The 21,068-nt window shown below is 45.3% G+C and overlaps 2 protein-coding genes across 2 annotated transcripts in view; both read left to right on the plus strand.

Annotated features, from left to right (window-relative positions):
• Positions 1–206: 206 nt before the first annotated feature.
• On the plus strand, positions 207–6,590 carry LOC311503623 (suppressor of tumorigenicity 14 protein; the record flags this gene model as incomplete). Its single annotated transcript, XM_084566447.1, has 19 exons — positions 207–287; positions 841–1,027; positions 1,140–1,264; positions 2,354–2,421; positions 2,532–2,725; positions 2,831–2,926; positions 3,068–3,287; positions 3,381–3,523; positions 3,671–3,768; positions 3,910–4,019; positions 4,205–4,338; positions 4,499–4,603; positions 4,702–4,812; positions 4,898–5,011; positions 5,116–5,235; positions 5,349–5,532; positions 5,610–5,881; positions 6,003–6,139; positions 6,423–6,590. 19 exons carry the CDS (start codon positions 207–209, stop codon positions 6,588–6,590), a joined length of 2,667 nt encoding a protein of 888 aa, XP_084422573.1.
• A 2,539-nt stretch (positions 6,591–9,129) lies between these two features.
• Positions 9,130–21,068, plus strand: part of flt1 (fms related receptor tyrosine kinase 1) — a 29,222-nt gene continuing 17,283 nt past the window's right edge. Inside the window, 10 exon segments of the mRNA XM_084565883.1 lie at positions 9,130–9,191; positions 11,707–11,803; positions 12,266–12,471; positions 14,639–14,763; positions 18,242–18,410; positions 18,506–18,642; positions 19,012–19,183; positions 19,383–19,500; positions 19,750–19,919; positions 20,051–20,198. Of these exon segments, the coding sequence (XP_084422009.1) occupies positions 9,134–9,191; positions 11,707–11,803; positions 12,266–12,471; positions 14,639–14,763; positions 18,242–18,410; positions 18,506–18,642; positions 19,012–19,183; positions 19,383–19,500; positions 19,750–19,919; positions 20,051–20,198 (1,400 nt within the window). The 5' untranslated portion in view covers positions 9,130–9,133.

A 21,068-nucleotide genomic window follows, 5' to 3' on the forward strand; every position in this document is an offset into this window, starting at 1 on the left:
AGTTCAGGTAAACCGGAGGCGGTGAATGCCCGCAGCATCCGAGCCTCTCGGGTCGGATTTCTGCACTTTTTCTTTTTTTTCCCCCCAAAGGAAGCGACAGCGGGGGTTTCCTTTCTCCCTCTGCCTCTCTCCCTCTCTCTCTCCATCGTTTCTATGCCTGAGGTATTGTTGCATATCACTTCTCCGGAGCTAAACGGGACTGTGCTATGTGGACTCTCCCCAAAAGCAAAACTTGCGAAGTGTACTGCGTCTCCGGGCATGGACACTCAGGCTGCTCCGCTGCACAGGTAAGCCACCACTTCACTCCTTTCACTGCGCACAAAAGACAGTGCCAAACAAAAGTTAAACTCTTACATCTAACTAATCATGCTTATTTAACTTTGAAGGAGTTTTTGTCAAAAGATAAGTTGCATGATATTTAGATGCCATCAAATTGAGTTTGCCCTCCTTCATGTTAATTGTAAAACCTGTCTCTGAGGGCAAGGGGGTCCCCTTTCTCATGAATGTCCATGTCAGGGTGAGCCGCTTGATTGAGTGCTGACACCGCAGAGCCAGGCCGTGGGAAAGTAGACCCCTCCAGCCACGCTTTGTCTGCTTCCCCAGGGAATCCTGCCAACCCCTTAAATGTTTCAGGAGTTCCTTTCAGCTGAAAGATGTTCACCGTTACTCTCATTAAATCACTGTTTGCTCTGCCATAAAAATCTATGTCTCATTGATTTTGGCATACAGGCAGTGTGTTCTTTACTGCTCCCCTGCCACATAAAAATAACAATTAAAAGCAACTTAAAGCCGACGTAAAAAGCCGGTATGATATTTGAGTCATGTCCTTTTATCTGAAAGGGAGAGGGGGAGTTAAAAGAGCCCACCCAGTCACTGAGCCCCCCCACGGAGCCTGAGGACCAGGCAGAGCAGAGGGTGGAGGGGTTGCCAGCTCCGGCGTGCGGCTCCTGGAGGAGATGGATGCTGGGTATCCTGCCTTTCTTTCCCTTCACTGCTGCCATTGCACTGACACTCCACTACTTAACATGTGAGTACACACCTGCTCCTGCGTTTTAGCATTCTACTGTTTCTTAAGATGTATTTATTTGGAGTTGCACACAGTGCACCTGTGTCTCAAATCTCCATCTCCACATCCCCAGCTCCGCCTTGCTCAGTGTTCTTCCTCGGAGGCAGCGTGGAGTTCCCAAACCTGAGCTTCTCATCGGAGCTGGCTGACTCCACCTCCCCTCAGTTCCGCCTGCAGGCTCAGGCTTTGAACCATTATGTAAGTGGAACGATGGACTTGTCTGTCACTGCCTCCCCTCTGAATGACACTTTAGAGCGCTGCTTGACCTTCCTGCTCCCAGCTGAAGCTGATCTTGCTGCTCTAACTTTGATATATGTCACTACAGCAGACTGCTACTGTTTTTATGCTGCGCCTTCAAAACACTGCTACCCTCTTTCTCCTTGGATTCTTCTTTGTTAAGTTTCTTCTTATCTGCTTTATCCTCCCCTCTCTGTTTTTTCTCCTGCACACCACTCTCCTCTCTTCTGCCCCTCTCTCTGTCTCTCTCTCTGGTGGTGTTAAATGTAAAGCTGAAACAGGAGCTGGCCACAGTGTGTGTGTGACTTCCCGAGACCCCCAGGGACAGGGCCCTTTCAGGGCTGAGGACAAGCCTGGCATTTGTGAGCCCAGCAAAGCCCAGGCAGCAAGAGTGAGAGGAAGAGCAGGCCTTCAATAAAAACATTGTCTGTGTGGCTTTCACACAATCAGCCACTCTGTGCACCGTACACTGCAGAGAGGAGGAGAACCTCTGTTTGATGCTGGGGGTTAAGAGGGAGAGACGGGGCAGTAGGGCAAGCTGGGATGACAGAAGCACTCGGGCTGGACAGAGATATGATAGACAGGGGGAATTTGACTTTTTGGTGCAAAAGGTCAAGTGCATGGCTTTAGATTCTTCATGTAGAAATGGAAACTGATAGGTGGGACTTCGCAAAACTCTGCAGTAGCATCTTAATATCCCTGTAACCAGCTGTGAGGGTGAGCTAGCAGGGTGGTTAAGTGGTCAAAGTATCTTTGTGGGCATCTGTTCATTAAAGAACAGGTGAACTCGAGGCCAGGAGCCCATACCACTCAAGGTCCTACCTCAACACAGCCGGCAGGTGGGGACACAATGGAGCTCTGTGCTGCTCAAAGTCAACATACACACACGCAGAGTCCGATACACACACAAGAACAATGCTTTTGTTGAGCTCAGGCTGCACGTTCAGCCAGGTGTGTTTATGTGTCGCCTTAATGGGAAAAGTGACCTCACATGCACCTCTGTGATGTCCCTCTTACAGTGTGTTTTTCCTCTTCGTTTGTTAAAAATAGTTCTCAGAACTCTATGAGTCCACGCCGTGGAGCTCTTACTACCTGCGCTCAGGAATTACTGCCTTCAGGTATGCTGCACCAAAACAAGACCCGCTGAACAAGGGCGGCAGTCTTTACATACAAACAACTCAGTGAGACTAATGTCCCCGACTAGCATTGTAAACGTTTTGTGTGACAGTGAAGGAGCAGAAGGGCTCAATGTCTTCTACTGGAGTACATTTTCTGCCCCGGACGACGTTGCCATGGAAATCCAGAGGTCCAGCCCAGAGAGGCTGCAGCGCAGGCTTCCTGGCAGCAACAAGGTGCAGCGGTACGGCCGCAATGAGCAGCGCTACTACATGGAGCAAGATGATGACACGCTGAATCTACTGGGTGCAGACTCTTTCTGTTCTACTACACATCCATGACACAGTGTTTTACCTATTAGTAGTAGTACTAATTTTTTGTGTTTTTGTCATCTGCTGTGTGTGCATGTAGGTTTGAACCCTGATGACTTTGAATCAGATGAAAAATCTGACAAAATTAAAAATCCAAATAGTATCCAGAGTGGGAAGTGGCAGCTTGGCTTTCAAGGTGAGGAGAGTTCTCTGAGTTCTCAGAATTTGGTTCAGCAACATCTATATGCTCAATTTAGACATGTTTCATCCTTAGTGTTACAGTGGTGTACATTGTAATAGTCCTAAAAGATTATTAAATGTCACTTTCTCTGTCTAGCGATGTCCTTTGACCTCTATGCCAAATATGGGAACAACCGCACCCTGAGCCTCGTGAGTCCCAAGAAGCCATACTACCAGTGGCGCCTTCGGGTGCCATCAGGTCACGTGGTTCGTCTGGTCGTCCTCACCCTTCACGGCGCAACGCCAGGAAGCTGCACCGCACACAAGCTCTCCGCCTATGACTTCTTGCTTCCTTTGCAGAACAAAATAATCGCCAGGTAAAGACATTCTGGATGCAGTAGAGCACAGTACAGTACAGTACAGTACAGTACAGTATATGTGCTTGTCTTTGATGCACATACCTGTTGCAGGTGGTGTGGGCTGCCTGTTTCAGGCTCATCTCCGGTCATGAAGTTGACGTCCTCTGGGAACGTAATGTTGGTCACGTTCTCCTTCAGCAGACAGAGGGATGGAGCAATCTTCAAAGCTTACTTCCAGGCCATCCCCAAAGCAGGTCTGAGTTCTCTCACAAACAGACGAAACCATACACTACCCTATCTGATCCCTACAAATAAAAAGGATTTCATTTCATTTGCATGTGCAGAGGTTGTCTTTGTGTTGCTGTGTATTCACTTATCTGTGTCATCATCTCCCCCCGCAGCTTGTGGAGGCTCCATTTCTTCCTGGAACGGCTCTATTTCCTCACCTTACTACCCTTCCTATTATCCTCCTAATATAGACTGCACATGGACACTGCGGGTGAGCTGCAGGGGTGTGTGTGTGTGTGTGTTAGAGGCAATTGAATAAGAAAACGTGAACGGTGAACGAGTGAATCCTCTCTTTGTTGTCCGCCTGTCCACATTCCAGCAACCGAGCCCTTTCTTTGGCCACTTTTGTCAGGTGCCGTTGCCAGGATACCTGATCTCCATGACGATCGTGACGATGGACATTCAGGATTCCCCATCATCAGACGGCTGTGAGAAAGACTGGCTGGACATCGGAGGGGTGAAGTGAGTAGTGAAACTGAACTGTGTTGCAAGGGATGGGGGGCTGCTCCTAATTAAGGATTACAGTTAACATCTCTTCCTTACTGTAACTCCCACTGTGTTTAATCTCGTGGTTGCTTAAAACACACAGTGTTTGTTTGCCTGAGTCAAAAGTAAAATTCCTTATAATTTCGCTTCCTCATACCTAGATTGTGTAATCCAGTGTCAGACAGCAGCAGAAAGCGAGTCTACTCCTCCCCTCTCTCCCTCCACTTCCACTCTGATGAATCTCTCACTCACAAGGGCTTCTACCTGTTATACCGAGCCTTCTCACCAGAGGGCAGTAAGTAAAACACGATACTTTCACTCCTCTCTAACTATTTTCAGGAGCAGTGTAATTGTATAACTCAGTTATTGACACAGGACCAGTTCATCAGGCTGCTAGTTCATGATTTAAACCTTTTTTTAGATTTTTAGAGAATAAGAGTTTTGCCTGTCTTCAGCTTGCCCCCGCCAGTTTCGCTGTGGAGATGGTCGCTGTATCCCTCTGAGGAAGGTGTGTGATGGAGTAAAGGACTGCTCAGATGGACGGGACGAGGCTAAATGCTGTGAGTCCTGGTCTTTTTTAATTTATTTTTGTATTATTAAAATGAAGTCCCCGCTTTTTTACTGTGCTGGACTCGTATTGGTGTGTGTTTTTGTGTAGCATCCTGCAGGCCTGGGGAAGTGCTGTGCGGGAACGGCCAGTGCAAACCTCAAAGCAGCCAGTGTGTCAGTCAGAGCTCTTGTGCAGACAGCAGTGAAGAGGGCACCTGTGGTGAGTAGACGTGCTGCTGCTCTGCTAACATGACAAGTGTGCTGTGTTTGTTTGAATCATGTGCTTTGTTCTGTTTGGTTTTCAGGAGGTAAATGCTACCACGTGTGTCCCAACAAGGTGTGTTTGACTAAGTCGTCAGTGTGTGACGGTGTCATTGACTGCAAAGACCGCAGTGATGAACTCAACTGCACCAGAGCCTGTGAGCACTCACGATGTCTCTATTTTGACTAACAGGTTGAAAAGTGTTTTCTAAACTAAACCCTGGATTCTTATTTTCTGGATTTGGTATTTCATTCTGTTTAGATCTTAAAGGGTGCTCCTCCTCCTCCTACAAATGTGCCAATGGAAAGTGTGTAAGTAAGGTCAACCCTGAGTGTGACGGAGTTAAAGACTGCTTTGATGGCTCTGATGAACTGCGCTGTGGTAAGAACTGACCCACCAAACCTCATACTCCTGTATCTGACTGAATGAAAGTTCTTTCACCTTCCAAACTGAGTAGTTATAGTGTCATTCGTGTTTCCTGCTCTGTCTCCCAGGCTGTGGCACCAGACCCAGGAAGCGTACTAAGATCGTGGGAGGGTCCGATGCCTTGGCGGGGTCGTGGCCCTGGCAGGTCAGCCTCCAGATGGATCGCTACGGCCACGTCTGTGGAGCCACGCTGGTCTCCAGCCGCTGGCTCATCTCCGCAGCTCACTGCTTCCAAGACTCTGACGCCATTAAGTAAGAAACACAACACAAATCCCGTAAAACATAAAATCATGTGTATATCCTGCATTCATGCAGAGGCGTGTCTGCAGATACTCAGACGCACGTGCGTGGCGCGCCTACATGGGAATGCGTGTGATGACCACAGGGAGCAACGGAGCAGCCACGAGGCTGGTCCGGCGGATCCTCCTCCACCCGCAGTACGACCAGTTCACCTCTGACTACGACATCGCCCTCCTGGAGCTCAGCACGCCTGTTTTCTTCAATGAGTTGGTCCAGCCTGTGTGCATGCCTGCCCCCTCGCACTCTTTCACCACAGGGACGAACTGCTATGTTACAGGCTGGGGCGTTCTGATGGAGGACGGTGAGAGCTGCTCAACAGTATGAAACAGATAATATGCAAAAAGTATGTTGTTCTTGTGAAGCAGGACCTTGCAGGTAACCTGGAAACCCCAAATGTTTTTGTGTTGTTGTACTAATTAAAGGTGAACTGGCCACCCGCTTACAAGAAGCCTCAGTGAAGATCATAAACAGGAACACCTGTAACAAGCTGTATGATGACGCCGTCACTCCCAGGATGCTTTGCGCTGGGAACCTGCAGGGAGGAGTGGACGCCTGCCAGGTCAGTTAGTGTGGTGGAGAGGTTTATCAAAAATACTGGATATACTCCTACGGTTACTGAGAAATTTTAGTCATAACCACATTAAATTTTCTAGTTTATCTATGTTAACAAGATTTTCTTCTTAAACCACAACAGGGAGCATATGCATTGAGAAACAACTCATTGTTTCTCAATGCATATGCTCCACAGCAAAAAAATATTTACTACGTCAGTAAAAAAAAAACATCTCTACACTTGTGTGTCTTTTTCTTTTATCAGTGTGTGTGTGTGTGTTTGCCTTCAGGGAGACTCAGGAGGCCCGTTGGTGTGTCTGGAGCGTGGCAGGCGGTGGTTCCTGGCCGGGATTGTGAGCTGGGGTGAGGGCTGCGCGAGGCAGAACCGCCCCGGCGTCTACACACAGGTGGTCAAGTTCACTGACTGGATCCACCAGCAGACCAAAGGACAGGTGTGACCGAACACCGCACGAACGACGCACACCCACGTGAACAAAATAACCGACTTTAACACACAGGACGAAGTTTTCGGACCTGAAGTGCGCCTCCAGATTGTTGTCATGACTGCGTGGCAGCACAAGTTTATGGGAGCGCGTTCAAGGCGGCGGCCAGGAGGGGGCTTCACTGCTGCTCCAAACCGACCTGCATCTTTACAGTCCGCCAACATCGTCACAAAACATGCGTAAAATAAGTGTAGCTCCTGAACTGATTGTTAAATTAATTTGGTTTTGGGTTGCTGCATATAAATGTCTGAACAGATGTAGAGTAACCTGTGAGTCAGTATTTCCTGGTTACTGCAAAAACATTTCATACACGTGGATACAAAACCCTGGAGCCACTTAGCACTCATTATTTTATGTATGCGTACTAAAGATGAAGATTTTGGTTATTACAAAGACCGCCACTATATACACAGACTTAATAGCTTTTTATTACTCTGATGGAGGATCACCAGCTTTCTACTTTATTTCTGTTTTGTTCTTTATGTTACACCCATATGAAGCATCCTTTGAGCTGCCCAGAGTAGACTGTCTTCTGGCAACTAAAAGCTCAAGTTTTCACAGGGACATAAATCCAAATGGTCACCCTTGTTAAAGTGCTCTTTGCTCTGTTGTACATGAAATTTGATGCAGCAGAACCAGATTCTTCCTTGTCAAAGCTTGGCACTTACCCCGCAATGTAACTCGGCCTCGGATGGTTCGCTAGAAACTTGCGAAGTGACATCATGTGAGGAAGTGCACCAGATATTTATGCAGCTCCTTCTGGAGTCACAAAAATCTTTATAGCCTGCAGCCTTTTTTCCACATAAGCTATGGTACTGCCCAACACTTTAAACAGGCTCCCGTTCGGCACCAAAGAAAAGCCTGCAGCCGTCAGAGAGGCTGGCATTCACTTAGGCGCAGCCATGTCTTCCCTTGTGTGCAAATGTAGCCAATCACTTCCTGTTTTCCTCGTGTTTCTAGGCTCACTCTTCTTCCCGTCACGGCTACATTGTTCACTACGGAGATTGCATGGCAACAAAATTCAGATCATTGGCATGTGGAAAGAGTTCTCACCCTACAAGTGTGTTACCATGCCCTCATCTACAGCCGTCTGCGTACTGTATGCGTTCACAGCTCTCCTTACGAGTTTAAGAGTTGATTTTGTACTGTATATGTATGTATGTGTATTTGTAAATCATGGGTTTCATCTGAGTCATAGCCTTGTGTTAAGTGTATTTTGTAACGGTAGAGAAGTGAACAATCCCTGGATAGTAGGTCCATTGAGTTTTTACTGTGATTTAATTTATCTTTTTCGTGCCTCCTTTGGACTTCATGTTCCATGAAGAGGCTTCATTTGAAACCATGATGCAATGGATGTGTAAGGAGCAAATGAGGTTTCATTTCCTCCACCTCGTCCAGCTCACATCACCACCCAGTGGTTAATCTGTACCATTGCCTCTTTAACTTTATCTCCTGAAGGAACGATGCACCTTACTCTGAACTCTGCAGTTTGCATCGTTGTTAAATAAGCAGATTATTATATGCCTTTATATTAAAGACACCATTACCCATGCAAGAATCGTCGTCTTTATGAAACATTTTTTTTTCAAGACAAAACCCTTTTAGATGATTTTCTACTCCAGATATCCAGTTGTGACGCTTGGTATTTAACCTTTTCTAAAATGTTGGTTTAATCAGGATTTAAAACAAAGGGATGGTGGAGCTGTTTGGAGTCGATCCAAGGTATAATCTTAAAGTGGTGAGATGAGTATTTATTTTTCAGTTCAGAAATGTGTGGCATGCTCATACGTTTTTTTTTTTGTTTGTTTTTTTTGTTTTTTTAAGAGCAGCTGCCAATTTGAAATGTGAAACACACATCTGTCATGATGTTCATCACAACACCAACCGTTTCCCCCGGTGCCTACGTGCCGAACACCTCGTGTGCAGTGCACGGACAAGATTGGAGCGCGGGGCTGACCCGTGCGCATCCTTTCATATATTTGATGATGCGTAATATGTCTCGTTTAAAAACAACCCTTTCAGATTCCTGGGTGGGGCACAACAAGTTTTTATGTAGCCGAAATATAAGTTTGAAAAGTCTTTTTAAAAGTGCTATTTTGGATGCTACAGTGTTCTCTCATCAACACATCACTGCTGGTCAGTTTACTGGGGAGGTAGTGCCGTTGCGTTCCTTGGGTGTGTCAGTGGACGTAACGGAAGCTCGCCATCCGGTGGCTGCACTGTGGGAAGCGTATAAATCAGCGGCGCTATCCAAAACGATGGGAAAAAGTTGCTCTGGAGTTCAAGCGTTGTGTCCTGTTGCGTGATCTCCCGCAGCTAACCTCAGGAAACCAGCCGTCTCCATTCACTGACCATCAGTCCTGAGCGCACCATCAGTCCGCTGCGCTGTGCTGCGTGCTGAGTCTACGCTGGAGGGGGAAAAAATCAACAACAGCAGGAATAAAACTTATTTAATGTTTTATGTTTGAAAGCCGCTTGCTGCACCGGAGTCAACAGACATGATGAATTTTATTCTCATCTGCCTGCTGTGTGGATTATATGGCGTTCATGGCAAAGGTGAGTTGCGGATTTAATTTTGTGATGTGCCAGGTGCAGAGAGTACCTGCTGCAAGGATAAAGCTATTATTATTTACCACACAGAGCAATAAACTTTTCTTAAATTACATTTGACGCTATTAAAATGAACAAGAAGCTTTAGAACTTTTACGCACGGCTGTTATTATTATTTCCCAGAGTCACAGAGCGCGCTTTTAAAAGAGACTAAAGAGAAGAAAACAAAAGACGCGCACAGATCCCCCGTTATTGTTGCAGTCTGTGTTGCGGCTCCTAATTCATCAGCCAGCTGAGTCGTCGATGTGGCTGTGAGTCCGAAGCCGTTCAGGTTGTAAACTAATATTGGCACTGCCGTGTGCACTGAGGGAGATAAGCGGTATCCAGCGGAGCACTTGTTTGGATAATGCGGACCTCTGTGGCCCGGCTCCTTGTGCGCTTGGCCCCGTCTGAATGGACACACGCAGGGCGTTGTTTCCTGAGACTGATGAGTTTGTCAAATGGAAGTTCTGACAGAAACGAGCAAAGGGGTCATGAACAACCGAAGGAAAATATCCGCTGAGCAGGAACAGGGGTTAATCTGTGCTTATTGCTAAAACAGTTGTTGCTTTTACGCGCTCCACAGATTTCTGCGCTCTGATTGAAAGACATGTAATGGAGAAAAACACCTCTTCCCCGGTAAAATCAAAATATTCCTAAATATTAACTAAGTTAAGAACCTGACATGCAGTCAGAGGTGGGCATTTTTTATTTTTATTAATGAAAGTATATCAGTTTAGAGTCCCTTGGTATACTATTAACTAAATGTGTTAAGGCCTAAGTGTGGTTTGCACCTCATGAATCTCATTTTTTTTCTGTTTTGGTTTGATCACGTCGTCAATTATGGTCAAAATTAGATTTTAGAGGATCCTAATAAATTACCTTTCACACGAGAGGGCCCATGAATGAATTCACCCGCAAATAATTTGAATCCATCAAAAGTAAGACATAAAAACATAAAATAAAAATGACTGATGAGAAAAAGAATGTTGAGAATGACACCACCATCCGACCATTGACATTTCTCATATTAAAGGCTGCATCACATACAGACTTCATTTACATTTGTACACGGCCCATTGCTGCTACTGCCATTATTAAAATCTTTCAGTTAACATTATCAAGTTCAGTAAAGTCAGTCATGGTCAGAGGACTGACCACTGAATGTGAATGTTATTAGGTTATAAAACTGTGTCCCACCAAACATCAAGGATTGTTAACGTTGTTAATTAGCTCATGTCCTTCATCTTCAGGTTCTTGAGATCAGATGCAGTACAAACAGTTCATAAGGTGTACTTGTATTAATCCAGTAATAATGTTTCTTTTAACACTTGCAATATATATATATATTTTATGCTGTCAGGTGTTTGTTTCAGATTTCTTGATGAGTGAGTTTTGCCAGTGTGGAAACCTGCCACAGTAAGCATATTCCTCTTGTTGTAGTTGGCATTGTGAGGCTGAGAAACAGAAACTGAACTTTCCCTTTAATTTAAGAGCGCTAGCAGGAAAACTGTGCTAACAAGACCAGCGTGTAAACAGCTTTCTGACAAGGTCTGGAGGAGATCCCTGACTTCCCTCCTGTCTTAACTTGCCCGGCCATGTGCTTGTTTCTGTCCGTGAAACCTGAGGAAATAGTATAGGAAGTGCTAGCGGTGTGAGTAATACTAGATTTGCTCAATGGGGCATCCACTGGGAGCAATGATGCTGACAATAAAAGGTAATAATGGATTTAAGTGATAATTCACTAACAGAGAAGTGGGGTGGTTCTGTTTTGAGCCACTTGTTGTGCACTGTGTCAGGAGCAGTCAGAGTGAAGGACGGACTTCCCTGAATGATGTTTCCTCTGTTGTTGGGAGGAAGGAAGGGCGGACAGACAAGCATCTTTATCTCTCATTAATAAACTTCAGCGATGAAGTGGAGAAATGCCTTTATTTGATAAACAAGCGGGACACTGCTTACGCATTTCCACTCAAGTTGTCGAGTGGTTTGAGCGAGGAGATGTGAGGAGGGTCACAGATAATGTGGCCTGCATGGAGGACGTGCTGCTGTGGAGGTGGGGAAGCAACAAGACGCGGCTCCGCGTTCAGTTTAGAGTCCGGTTTTGTAGCAGACATACCTTACAGGAAGCAACCGAAAATATTTCTTGGTTGTAAAGTGCTTTGTCTTCCAGGATTTCCTCTGAAAGTGTTCTCAGTCACATCTGACTCCTCAGAAAGACATGTGCACTGCATGCCCCAGGCTAAAGGCTGTCATCCACCATTCTGTCATATCAGCTTGCTGGTGAAGAAGGAGGTTTTCTTTCAAACCAAGTCAGAACAAATGCCTTCACTGTGTCCTAAAAATAAACTCTAGTCATATGAGCCAACTTCTGACCTCTCTGCAGTGGTCCACACATTATCAGACAACTAAAACATCATTTTAGACCACAGTCAGCGGTAGGATGTGTCTTCTACGTCCTCACCCTTCTCTCCAACCTCTGCAGACAAAGATCATAAGGGGAAGTTCAGCGTCCCTCTCCTGGATGTCAAATCTCAGCAGCTGGTCGTGGATGCCAACCACACACTACTGCTCAGCTGCAGGTGAGTTTTAGGTGGCAAGATCCAAGCCAGGAAATCCCAGTTTGGGAAAAGGAGTTGGATTTGAAGAAATAACCATGAATGAGGTTTAGAAAGCAAATAAAACTCCATCCTTAACATACTTTTCTTTAGGCTTCACCACCAGGACACTCATTTGTGGCAGCAACTGATTTTTTTTTCCAGTTTTTCCAGTTAAATTTGATATAACTGGAATGTCAAGTCTTGTGTAATGTTGATATAATGTCCCATTATATGACGTCTTCAAATTAAGTAATTAGTGAGTGAGTTTAACATTGATTAGTACCAAGAGGACCAGTTTTTTCCCAGGATCTTAGCAGTTAGTCACATTTTTACACTTTGTCTAAGGAAATTGCAAACATTAATTGCTTTTCTGAGCTTTATTCTGCTTTAAGATGCGTTTGAATGTTTTTGTCCTAATTAAACGTCCCACTAACTGTTGACCAGGGGTCGCTGGGAGCTGACCTGGACGTTCCCAGCAGGCTTGGACAGAGAGCAGGTGGAGGTGGATGACTCTCGCTGTGGGAGGACAAACCAGCAGTACTGCAGCCGCGTGAGAGTCAGCCGCAGCCAGGCCCAGCACACCGGCCTGTTCCGCTGCCGGTACAAGCACAGACCTCAGAAGCAGACATCCATCTATGTTTATGTCACAGGTAAGACCCTGCGGCCCATGGTCCAAGTGTCACTCAGGTGATTTAGTTTTTCTTTTTTTAGTCTTTTTCTCTGTAGTCCACTCACGCAGAAGCCCCTCACTCCTTCACCCGCTGACGCTTATTGTTTATATCCCCAGGTTAAACAGGATGTGGTGGGTGCTAAATACAGACCAATGCCAGAGGGCCAATTATATCTAAACACTGTTTGTCCCAACAACACATCCTTCTAGATGACTCTGGCACAGTTTCACTCCCCTCCTACCCCTCCTCTCCTTTCTCATCCTGGGCCTACCTCCCTGTCGTCTATATTTAAATCCTTTTTTACTTTCGTTTACGTGCTACCTCGAGGCCAGGAATAGCCCAGCTGCTGAAAGGCTCAGGCCTGGGCAGAGTTTCCCAGGGCATCAGCCTTATCTGCTCTGCTCAGACTTGCTTGAAGCATCCTGTGCTTGGGGGAGGAGGGGAAGGGCTCGGAGGGGGTGTGCTGGGAGGGGATGTCGCTGTGTCTCTACAAGGTGGCGGCAGGGAGGTGTGTGGAAGTGAGCGTGTGTGTGTATGAGGAGTTGAGAGAGATAAGATGAAGGCCAGTGGCTCAGTGGTATCCAGGGGTAGAGGAGGCACTATGTCTGCCCTGCCAGCTCCTCCCTGTCCTGAAGGGTGGCGCTGCTCAGTCTGAGCTGTGCGGGGCAAAGAGCTGGGCTGGGGGCCAGGGTCACAGGGCATGCTACTGTTTAGCCAAAAGGACCCTCGGGGGCCATGAATCGCTCAGGTCACCATGTCCATTAAGCGTCAGACTTGGCCTGCAGCTCGGCTCTGACGTTGCCTCCCTCCCCGAGTCCTCTATTAGGAATCAAAGCAAGAGAAGGAAGCCTTCAGTCTACTAGTCCTTGGGGTACTTTTGTTCAAATGTTCAGAGATTTGCTTTCCTTGAGTAACACCCTATGGTAACAAACAATACAATGAGCAACACCCACACCTTTGAATGGCACAAAACTATTACAGTAGTCGATCTGAGAAGGAGAAAACACAGAGAAGCCGTTTGATTGCTTCTAAACAATCTGTGTGTTTATTGTTGACTACAGGCAGTCATTTGCTGAATGGGTATTCAGTATTCAGTGAATGGGTGTGGAGGACAGTGTATGTTTAGGAGTGTGTGTCTGTTTGTTTCTGTTTGTTGTTGAGATTGATTCTCGGAAGTGTGTGTTTGTCCATAGAGGCACAAACGATTGTTTTTTTTTTCTATGTAAGTGTGCGTGTGTGTGTGTGTGTGTGTGCGCGCATGATTTTTAAAGGTTCAGTTCAGACGAAATGATTTCTCACCCACTCAAGTTCAACCTGAACCGGGAAGTCAGAGTTCCCGAGCCCACAGTAGGAAATTACAACTGAAACGCCTACACACGTCAGACTTCCAACTCTGGAATATCAGAAAAACCCCACCAATCCCGATCTCAAAAAGATTTGTGCATCACCAGAAGTAAAAGCTGCAGTAATAATGTGTTTATTACCAAGTTTGTCTGGTTGAGTTTTATTAAATCAGCTGTGCACAAAGTACTGTCAAACCTTTCTGCAGAGTTGTTGCTACTGTGTTAGTCTGCCAAAATAATGCCTTGCTATCAAATGGTGACAGCACTAGCATTGGCTAACCTGCCTAGTGAGCAAACCACTGCTGCACTTTGGCTTGACTTTATGATTCATGAATGCAGCATTAATTTCCACTGTGTCCTACCCTGACAAAGTCCTACCCTGACTTCGTCAGGACTTGATAAAGCCTTAAGTTATTAACATGCACCTAAACCAATACACTTAAAGAGCTACAGGATTGGTGCAGCAGATCCTTTGGTCGTTTTGTATTCTTAATTAGAGAAACTAATCTCTAACCATCTCTAACTGTGAGGATGACTCGTGTTGCACATAGATTTAGAAAACTGTTGAGGATATTTCTACCATTTTGTGACATAAATAAGTTTATGATAAGATTGTGGAAGTTGTAGTTTAAGCAAAACTACAACTACAAAGTGAGACTACACCGGTGATAATCCGTTAACTGTCATTTGAGTGAACTAACCCTTTAAACCTCTAAACTACATTGTATTTTTCATGTGGCATTTATTTGACATACTTTTTATCTGGACCATATGTGTACCTGACCGCAGTGTTTGGGTTTCAGACAGCCAGCAGCCATTTGTGGAACGTCCGGGTATGAGCCCAGGTGTGTTGTACATGAAGGAAAAGCAGCCGCTGGTCATCCCCTGCCGGGTCACCCACCCCAATCTCACCACCACACTGGTCAAGGTTAGTGCAGGAAATCAGATGTGTCAAGTGACAGCTCGGATGTCTTACAAGTCATGTTTGGGCGCAGAGATGTGCTCTGCAGCACGATCTCCACATTTCGAAAGTGTACTCACATCCCTTTCTGCTCAAACACACCACTCACGCTCTGTGAACATCATTACTTGGTCACGTTTTTTTCCCCCTCACATATGCACACAATGCACTGTCCAGTTGTTTCTCCCTGTCCAGATCATTTGCCACATTGTTCTTATCTTGGCAGCCATTACACCGTGGCGTGTGTGTCCGTTTGTTTGTGTCCGAGTGCGGATATGTGTGAAAGTGTGTGCGGATATGTTTGTGAGTGTTGGCGCTTGAGTGCTGAGTGAGGGGGAGAGTGAACAGAGTGCTAAAATAAGCGTTTAGAGTACTTGCTTTCTGCATACACAACTATGTGTACGTTACTTACAAATGACTGGCTGCTCATGTCTTTAACAAAACCCGCCAGCTCCTCTGTCTCTACTGACGTCTTCTTGATTAAATGAGTACAACTATTGGCACCGTCTATACCCCTGGAGGTCTGGAGTACCCCGTTGACTCCTAGCCAGCACCACTTCCCACATCTCACCCTCCACCTCTTGTAGTAGGAATAATGTCTGCCAACTTCCCGCAACTGATGCTTTAAACAGCTGGCCAGCCTGGTGGAGGAAGCAGAAGTAGCTACTGTTGGCCCCAATAGATCAAAGTACAGTCCACTCTCTTTAATCAGGACTGCTGCTCTTTAATATGACAGCTTGTGCGTCACTGTAGGAAACTTGTATCTACAATGGAGCAGTTGTAAAACAACTGGCTCTGGTCTAGACACCCAATAGGGATAATAAATATGTGTTTGCTCAAAACAAAGAAAGACTAGCAAGCAATTTAACTTAAATTTCTGGAGTTATGCAACCAACAAAACAAATTAATGCAGGGATTACTGAGTGTCTTAAATTAAAGATGAAAACGCTTCCCATTGCGCAACTCAAAAGCATAACTTTTAGATCCTCTCTATGTTTTAAATGTTTTGTATTTCATATTCCTTACCTTCAGTTTGTATCACCTTCAGTTCTTTTAATCATATGTCAAACCAATATCATTAAAGTAATGTCGTCAACGAAGCAAGACAAAGGAGAGAAGGCTAAACAGCACTCATCCTGATAAGTAAATTGACTTTGACCTGTAAAAGTATCCCAGAGTCCTTTTAAGTAACCAAGGCTAAGAGTCTCTGGTCCATTAGCACAGTGGTGCTTTCAGCTTATTGCTAATATGAGCTTTTTGATATGCTCAAATGACGGCATGATGTTCACCAAGGTCACCATCTTCCTTTGTCTTATGTTAGCTTGCAAACATCTGTTGGTTAGAAAACAAAAAAATTAACTAAAACCAATTATTTTTGCAAGTATTTAGTGATAAGCCATGATAATGGACATTTAAATTGGACCTGGTGAAGGCTTTAGATTAAATTATTATTAAAAATCCTTGTGAAGGGAAAATAAATTTCTGATTTCATGCCCGTCTGTGCGTTGCATGTTAAGAAGTTTCATTCAAAACTTTCAAGCCTTTCAGTGGTGAAAGAGAAAAAACAGTGGCTCAGTTCCAGTAGGATTCATCCCCTGAGAACATGAATGTCTCTACAAAATGTAACTACAGTAGTTGTTGAAATATCCTGGACTCCAGTCTCAGGTGTCCAGACCTTGTCATTTGTGGGCAAATGAACAAAGAGAGAGCTGTGACAAGAAACATTTCTAAGATCTTGAAATTCGGATAAAGGAAGTGCACAACCGGACTTTGCGTGTCATATCCACACATCACGCACATCCATACACACACACACACACACACATTTTGTCCTGCCTGCATCTCCAAACAAATGCCTGGAACTTCTAAGGTAATTACTCTAAAAATAACTCGCCTCCTCTTCCTTCATCTCCCTCCTCTCGCCTTGTGCTGACCCGTCTGAACCAGGAATCCACTCACTCTCGTTGCATCTGGAGTGTTTTTTTCCTGGAAGGACTATGCACTTTGCCTGGGTCTCCATTATGACCCTTACGGCAGGAACAATACCCAGGAGGCTTTGCTCTCTCGCTCTAGCTGTGAAAGTGACCGGGAGGTCCCGGAGGTGTGGGATGACAGGGTCGACCTGGGGTTCCAGTCAAAATGTCTATATCCTGTAGTAACAGGATGCAAGGAGATGGACTGGAGTCACGTTTCTCATATCCTCCTCCCCCTTCCCCTCCCCCTTCTCCGCCACCTCCACCTGCACCCATTCTCCGTGTAGGATTAGAGGAAGGGAGAAAAGGGGGGCATAGAGGGCACTGAGGGTGCCCAGATGGAGCGCCAGTGAGTTCAGGGGGAGGAAGCAGTGGGAGGCCTCTATTTTACAGGACAACGAGGATGAAGAGCTCAGTGGCGTCTCAGAGGGTCACCTCACTCTGAGCGCGTGTGTGGGTCATTCAGTTCACGTTGTAGGTGCATCAGTGGGGGAAGGTGTGTGTGTGATGGTGACGGAGGGGGGTCTGCCTCTTCCCTTGAGAGAGGGTGGGAGGCTTCCACTGTGCAACAGAAACTCTAGTAAACATTTCCTTGTCCCTGCCTCCAAGAAAACAACAAGGTTACACAAGTGTCCCAGAATTATGAAACCGATGCTGCGAGAATTTAGCCAGCTTCTATAATCTAGAAGTTTTTATGTAACTAAAAATTGCACAGAGGCCCAAAAGGACATGTGGCTGTCCCACTCCTGAAGTGGATCTGTCCATTACAGAAAAAAATAAATAAATAAATAAAGTCAGGTACAGCTAAATTTGAGCAGTTATGAACACAGTTTTGTGCAGCTTCAACAAAAATCCCTCCACCTCCAGCTTTGGTTTAAGTCTTTGTTTATTTTTGCACGTGTTCCTTTATCAATGTCTGGCTTCAGTGCAAAGCTGAAACAACCCTAATAAGAAAATGAACTTTTATTGGATGTGCACCATTTCGTTTTTGATGAGGTCATCAAATTCTGATGTCTCAAGTCTCTTAAAAGAAGATACAGCCTCATACCTTACAATTAATCAATTAACTGAAGTCCTTTACATTTCAGACACACATACATGTAAAACATTATAACCTCGTTTTGAGTAGACAGTATCCAAAATGAGACCAAGGGCTTGATTTAAGCTTGATTGTTTGACCTCCCTTTGTCCTTTAGTAACTATTCTGGGGCTTTCTCCAGAATCACATGATCTTCTTCCGTTGTTTCCCCTTGTGGATTTTTATAGCTTTTGCAGGAAGTTGCACATGAAGTATGACCAAGTTTCTTTCTTTTCACTTGTAAATTAGTCACTGACTTTTTTTCCGTGACTCCACAGCTCCCTAATATTTTAAGGAGTACCTAAGCTTTTGGGTTTGCTCAACGTGGTGTGTCATTGCTTCTGTGCTGCAGTGAAATCATTTAACGGGTGTCATCTTCTCTTTGCTTCCACAGCAGTTCCCCTACCAGAGCCTGCACCCTGACCAGAGGAACATCATTTGGAGCAGCAGGCGAGGCTTCACCATCCGATCGCCAACCTTCTTCTACATCGGCCTCTTTTACTGCCAGACCGTCGTTGACGGGGTCAAACACAAGTCACATATGTACTTTGTGCACAGACCAGGTCAGCATGTCTCTGGGGCAATACATAAATCAGAGTTTCTATGCAAAATCCATCTCTCATTATTTGACTTCCTCTATGCTCTTTTCTCGTCCCAGTGAGTAACATCACAGCGGTGTATCTGAACAGCAGTGGACCTGTGCAGGCCCTGAAGGGAGAGAGGCTGGTCTTGAACTGCACCGCCACCGCTGAGCTGAACACCAGAGTCAATATCACCTGGGACTACCCCGGAAAGGTTAGTTTATCTGTTGCATTTTGCAGGCTGCTAAAGATGCCTCCAACCTCCATGTCATCCTCATATTAGTACTGATATTTTATTTAAGCAGAGGTACTTGATTAAAAGGTATCTACTTTACCTTGTGGATCATTGAATGGATCATTGAAAGTGACACAAACGTGAATGAAGTACACCTTTCTGTCCGCCACTGACTGAAAAAAAATTAGATTAAACTTTTTCATTCTTGAAGTAGAAAATATAATCCACTTTATGTGTTATTAAATTAACAAGGGATTCCGTGTTGCATTGTGGGTCAGATTAGTTAAAAATACATTCAAAAGGCATCGGTGAGTCTTCAGTGTTCTCTTCTTCGCTCTCGACCTTCAGACCAACAACGCCGGCTCCACGGCCAAAAGGCTCGTGAAACACCACATGCACATGTTGTTCTACAGCATTCTGACCATCCCCAAGCTCCAGCGCTCTGACCGGGGCCTCTACACTTGCCGCGTCACCAGCGGAGCTCAGAGCAAACAGCAGAAAATCACTGTCACCGTCTACGGTGAGTGTCTTCCACTGATGTGACATCAGTCAGATGCTCCTTTGAGTTTCATTCTGATATATTCTCTATGTTTCCCCCGACGCATTTTCCATGACAAGCTCTGACTCACTGGGTGGTGGAAAAATGTTATGACAGTTATGACATTTCACATCCACTTTCTTAATCATAAATGTGTGTGCGCGTGTTGCCTCACTTTCAGATCGTCCATTTATCCGTCTGAAGCCCAGAAATGGGTCTGTCATGGTGGTACAAGCAGGACAGAAATCTTACCGGCTCACTCCCAAGCTACGAGCGTTCCCTGCCCCCGAAGTCATCTGGTAAGAGATCACATGTAGCCCTCAGATCAGAAGCTTGAATTCCGTAATAACACGTAACTGTCTTGAGTTTCTTCATTGCCGTTTATTGCCTCAGATTAGTAGTCGTCTTAGTCTCACCTTCCTTTTTTAGCATCAAATCAAGCCTCCAAATATGTTTTGCCCACTCATTCCCTGAAATGCTGGGAAACCACACTTTTGCCTTTTCAAAACGTTGCTCAGAGTTTTTTATTTTTTTTTTCCGTCTGACAGGTTGAAGGACGGCATGGTGGCAGCAGAGCAGTGCTCCAGATACCACATGGACGGGAGCTCCCTGGTTATCCGCGATGTCGCAGAGGAGGACGCTGGGAAGTACACCGTCCTAGTGCGAATCCAGGAACACGGCCTCTACCAGAATCTTACGCTCAACCTCACGGTCAATGGTGAGAAACGACGAACAAATTCACCCATCCAGTGACCGCCTCACTGTTTTTTCTCTCTCTCTGTCTCTCTCTCTCTCTCCCCCTCCACTGCGATTGAACGTTGTGCTTGTGTTTGCTTTTTCGTCTCACAGTGAGTCCTCAGATAGGGGAGAAGGCGGTGTCGTTGCAGGACCCGGGTTCTGTGCCGCGAGGGAGCAGACAAGCCCTGCACTGCACGTCCCACGGAGTGCCCCCTCCACACATCCAGTGGCTCTGGCATCCCTGCCCGCCCAAAGGCCTGTAAGTAGCAAGAAGCAGTGTAAAGTGCAGATTATATACGAAAAGTTCACCTCAGATAGTCCCATCCTGCACTTTAAATAGAATGACTATTCCTTTACAAAATAGGTAATTTGTCCTTTTATAGAATTAATATTATTTCTCCGTATTCACATGTTGTGCTGGTAGAACAACCCAGGCATAATATTAGAGTTAACAGCCACACTGAGCTCTATTTGTTTATGATTTGACACATCAGAATTTGAAATCAGTTCATCTATATAGGATCTAATTCAACTGAAGAATGAACATTGAGATCGTAATAACTATTTTGATATTTAAAATAATATCAGTGTAAATTTTGTGCATATTTTGTTACATAACTAAAAAAAAATACATTAATGCTATAAGTTATATACGATAGAATAATGATGTTTGTTTTGTGTTACTCCTTGGTGTGTGTGTGTTTGTGTGTGTGTGTGATTTAGAAAAACCAGACATGTTTTGTCTATTTCAGCATGTGTTCAGACAGCGCTTCCTCCTTGTAACCAGAACAGATGCCTTCAGGGGCCTTTCATGTGCGGGAATGTGTGAAAATGTGTGTGTGCGTGCACCCACATGTGTGTGTGTGTGTGTGTGTTTCATCGTGTCTTTGTTTACATGTTTGTTTGCTTGTGCAGCTCTTTCTCCCATAGTTTTGTTCTCCTACCTTCCATGCGTCCTTTTCTATATGTTTGTTCATGTGCATACAAATGGGCGGCTTGTGTGTGTGTGTGTGAATGTGTGTTGATGTCCGAGTGTGTGTGCCTGGTACCTTCACAGACACAGTACACAGTGTATCTCAGACTTGAAAGGACAGAGAAAAAAAAACACACTTCAATAGAGGCCAGTTCC

The sequence above is a fragment of the Chelon labrosus genome (genome assembly GCF_963514085.1).
Source record: "Chelon labrosus genome assembly, chromosome: 18".
Lineage (NCBI taxonomy): Eukaryota > Metazoa > Chordata > Actinopteri > Mugiliformes > Mugilidae > Chelon > Chelon labrosus.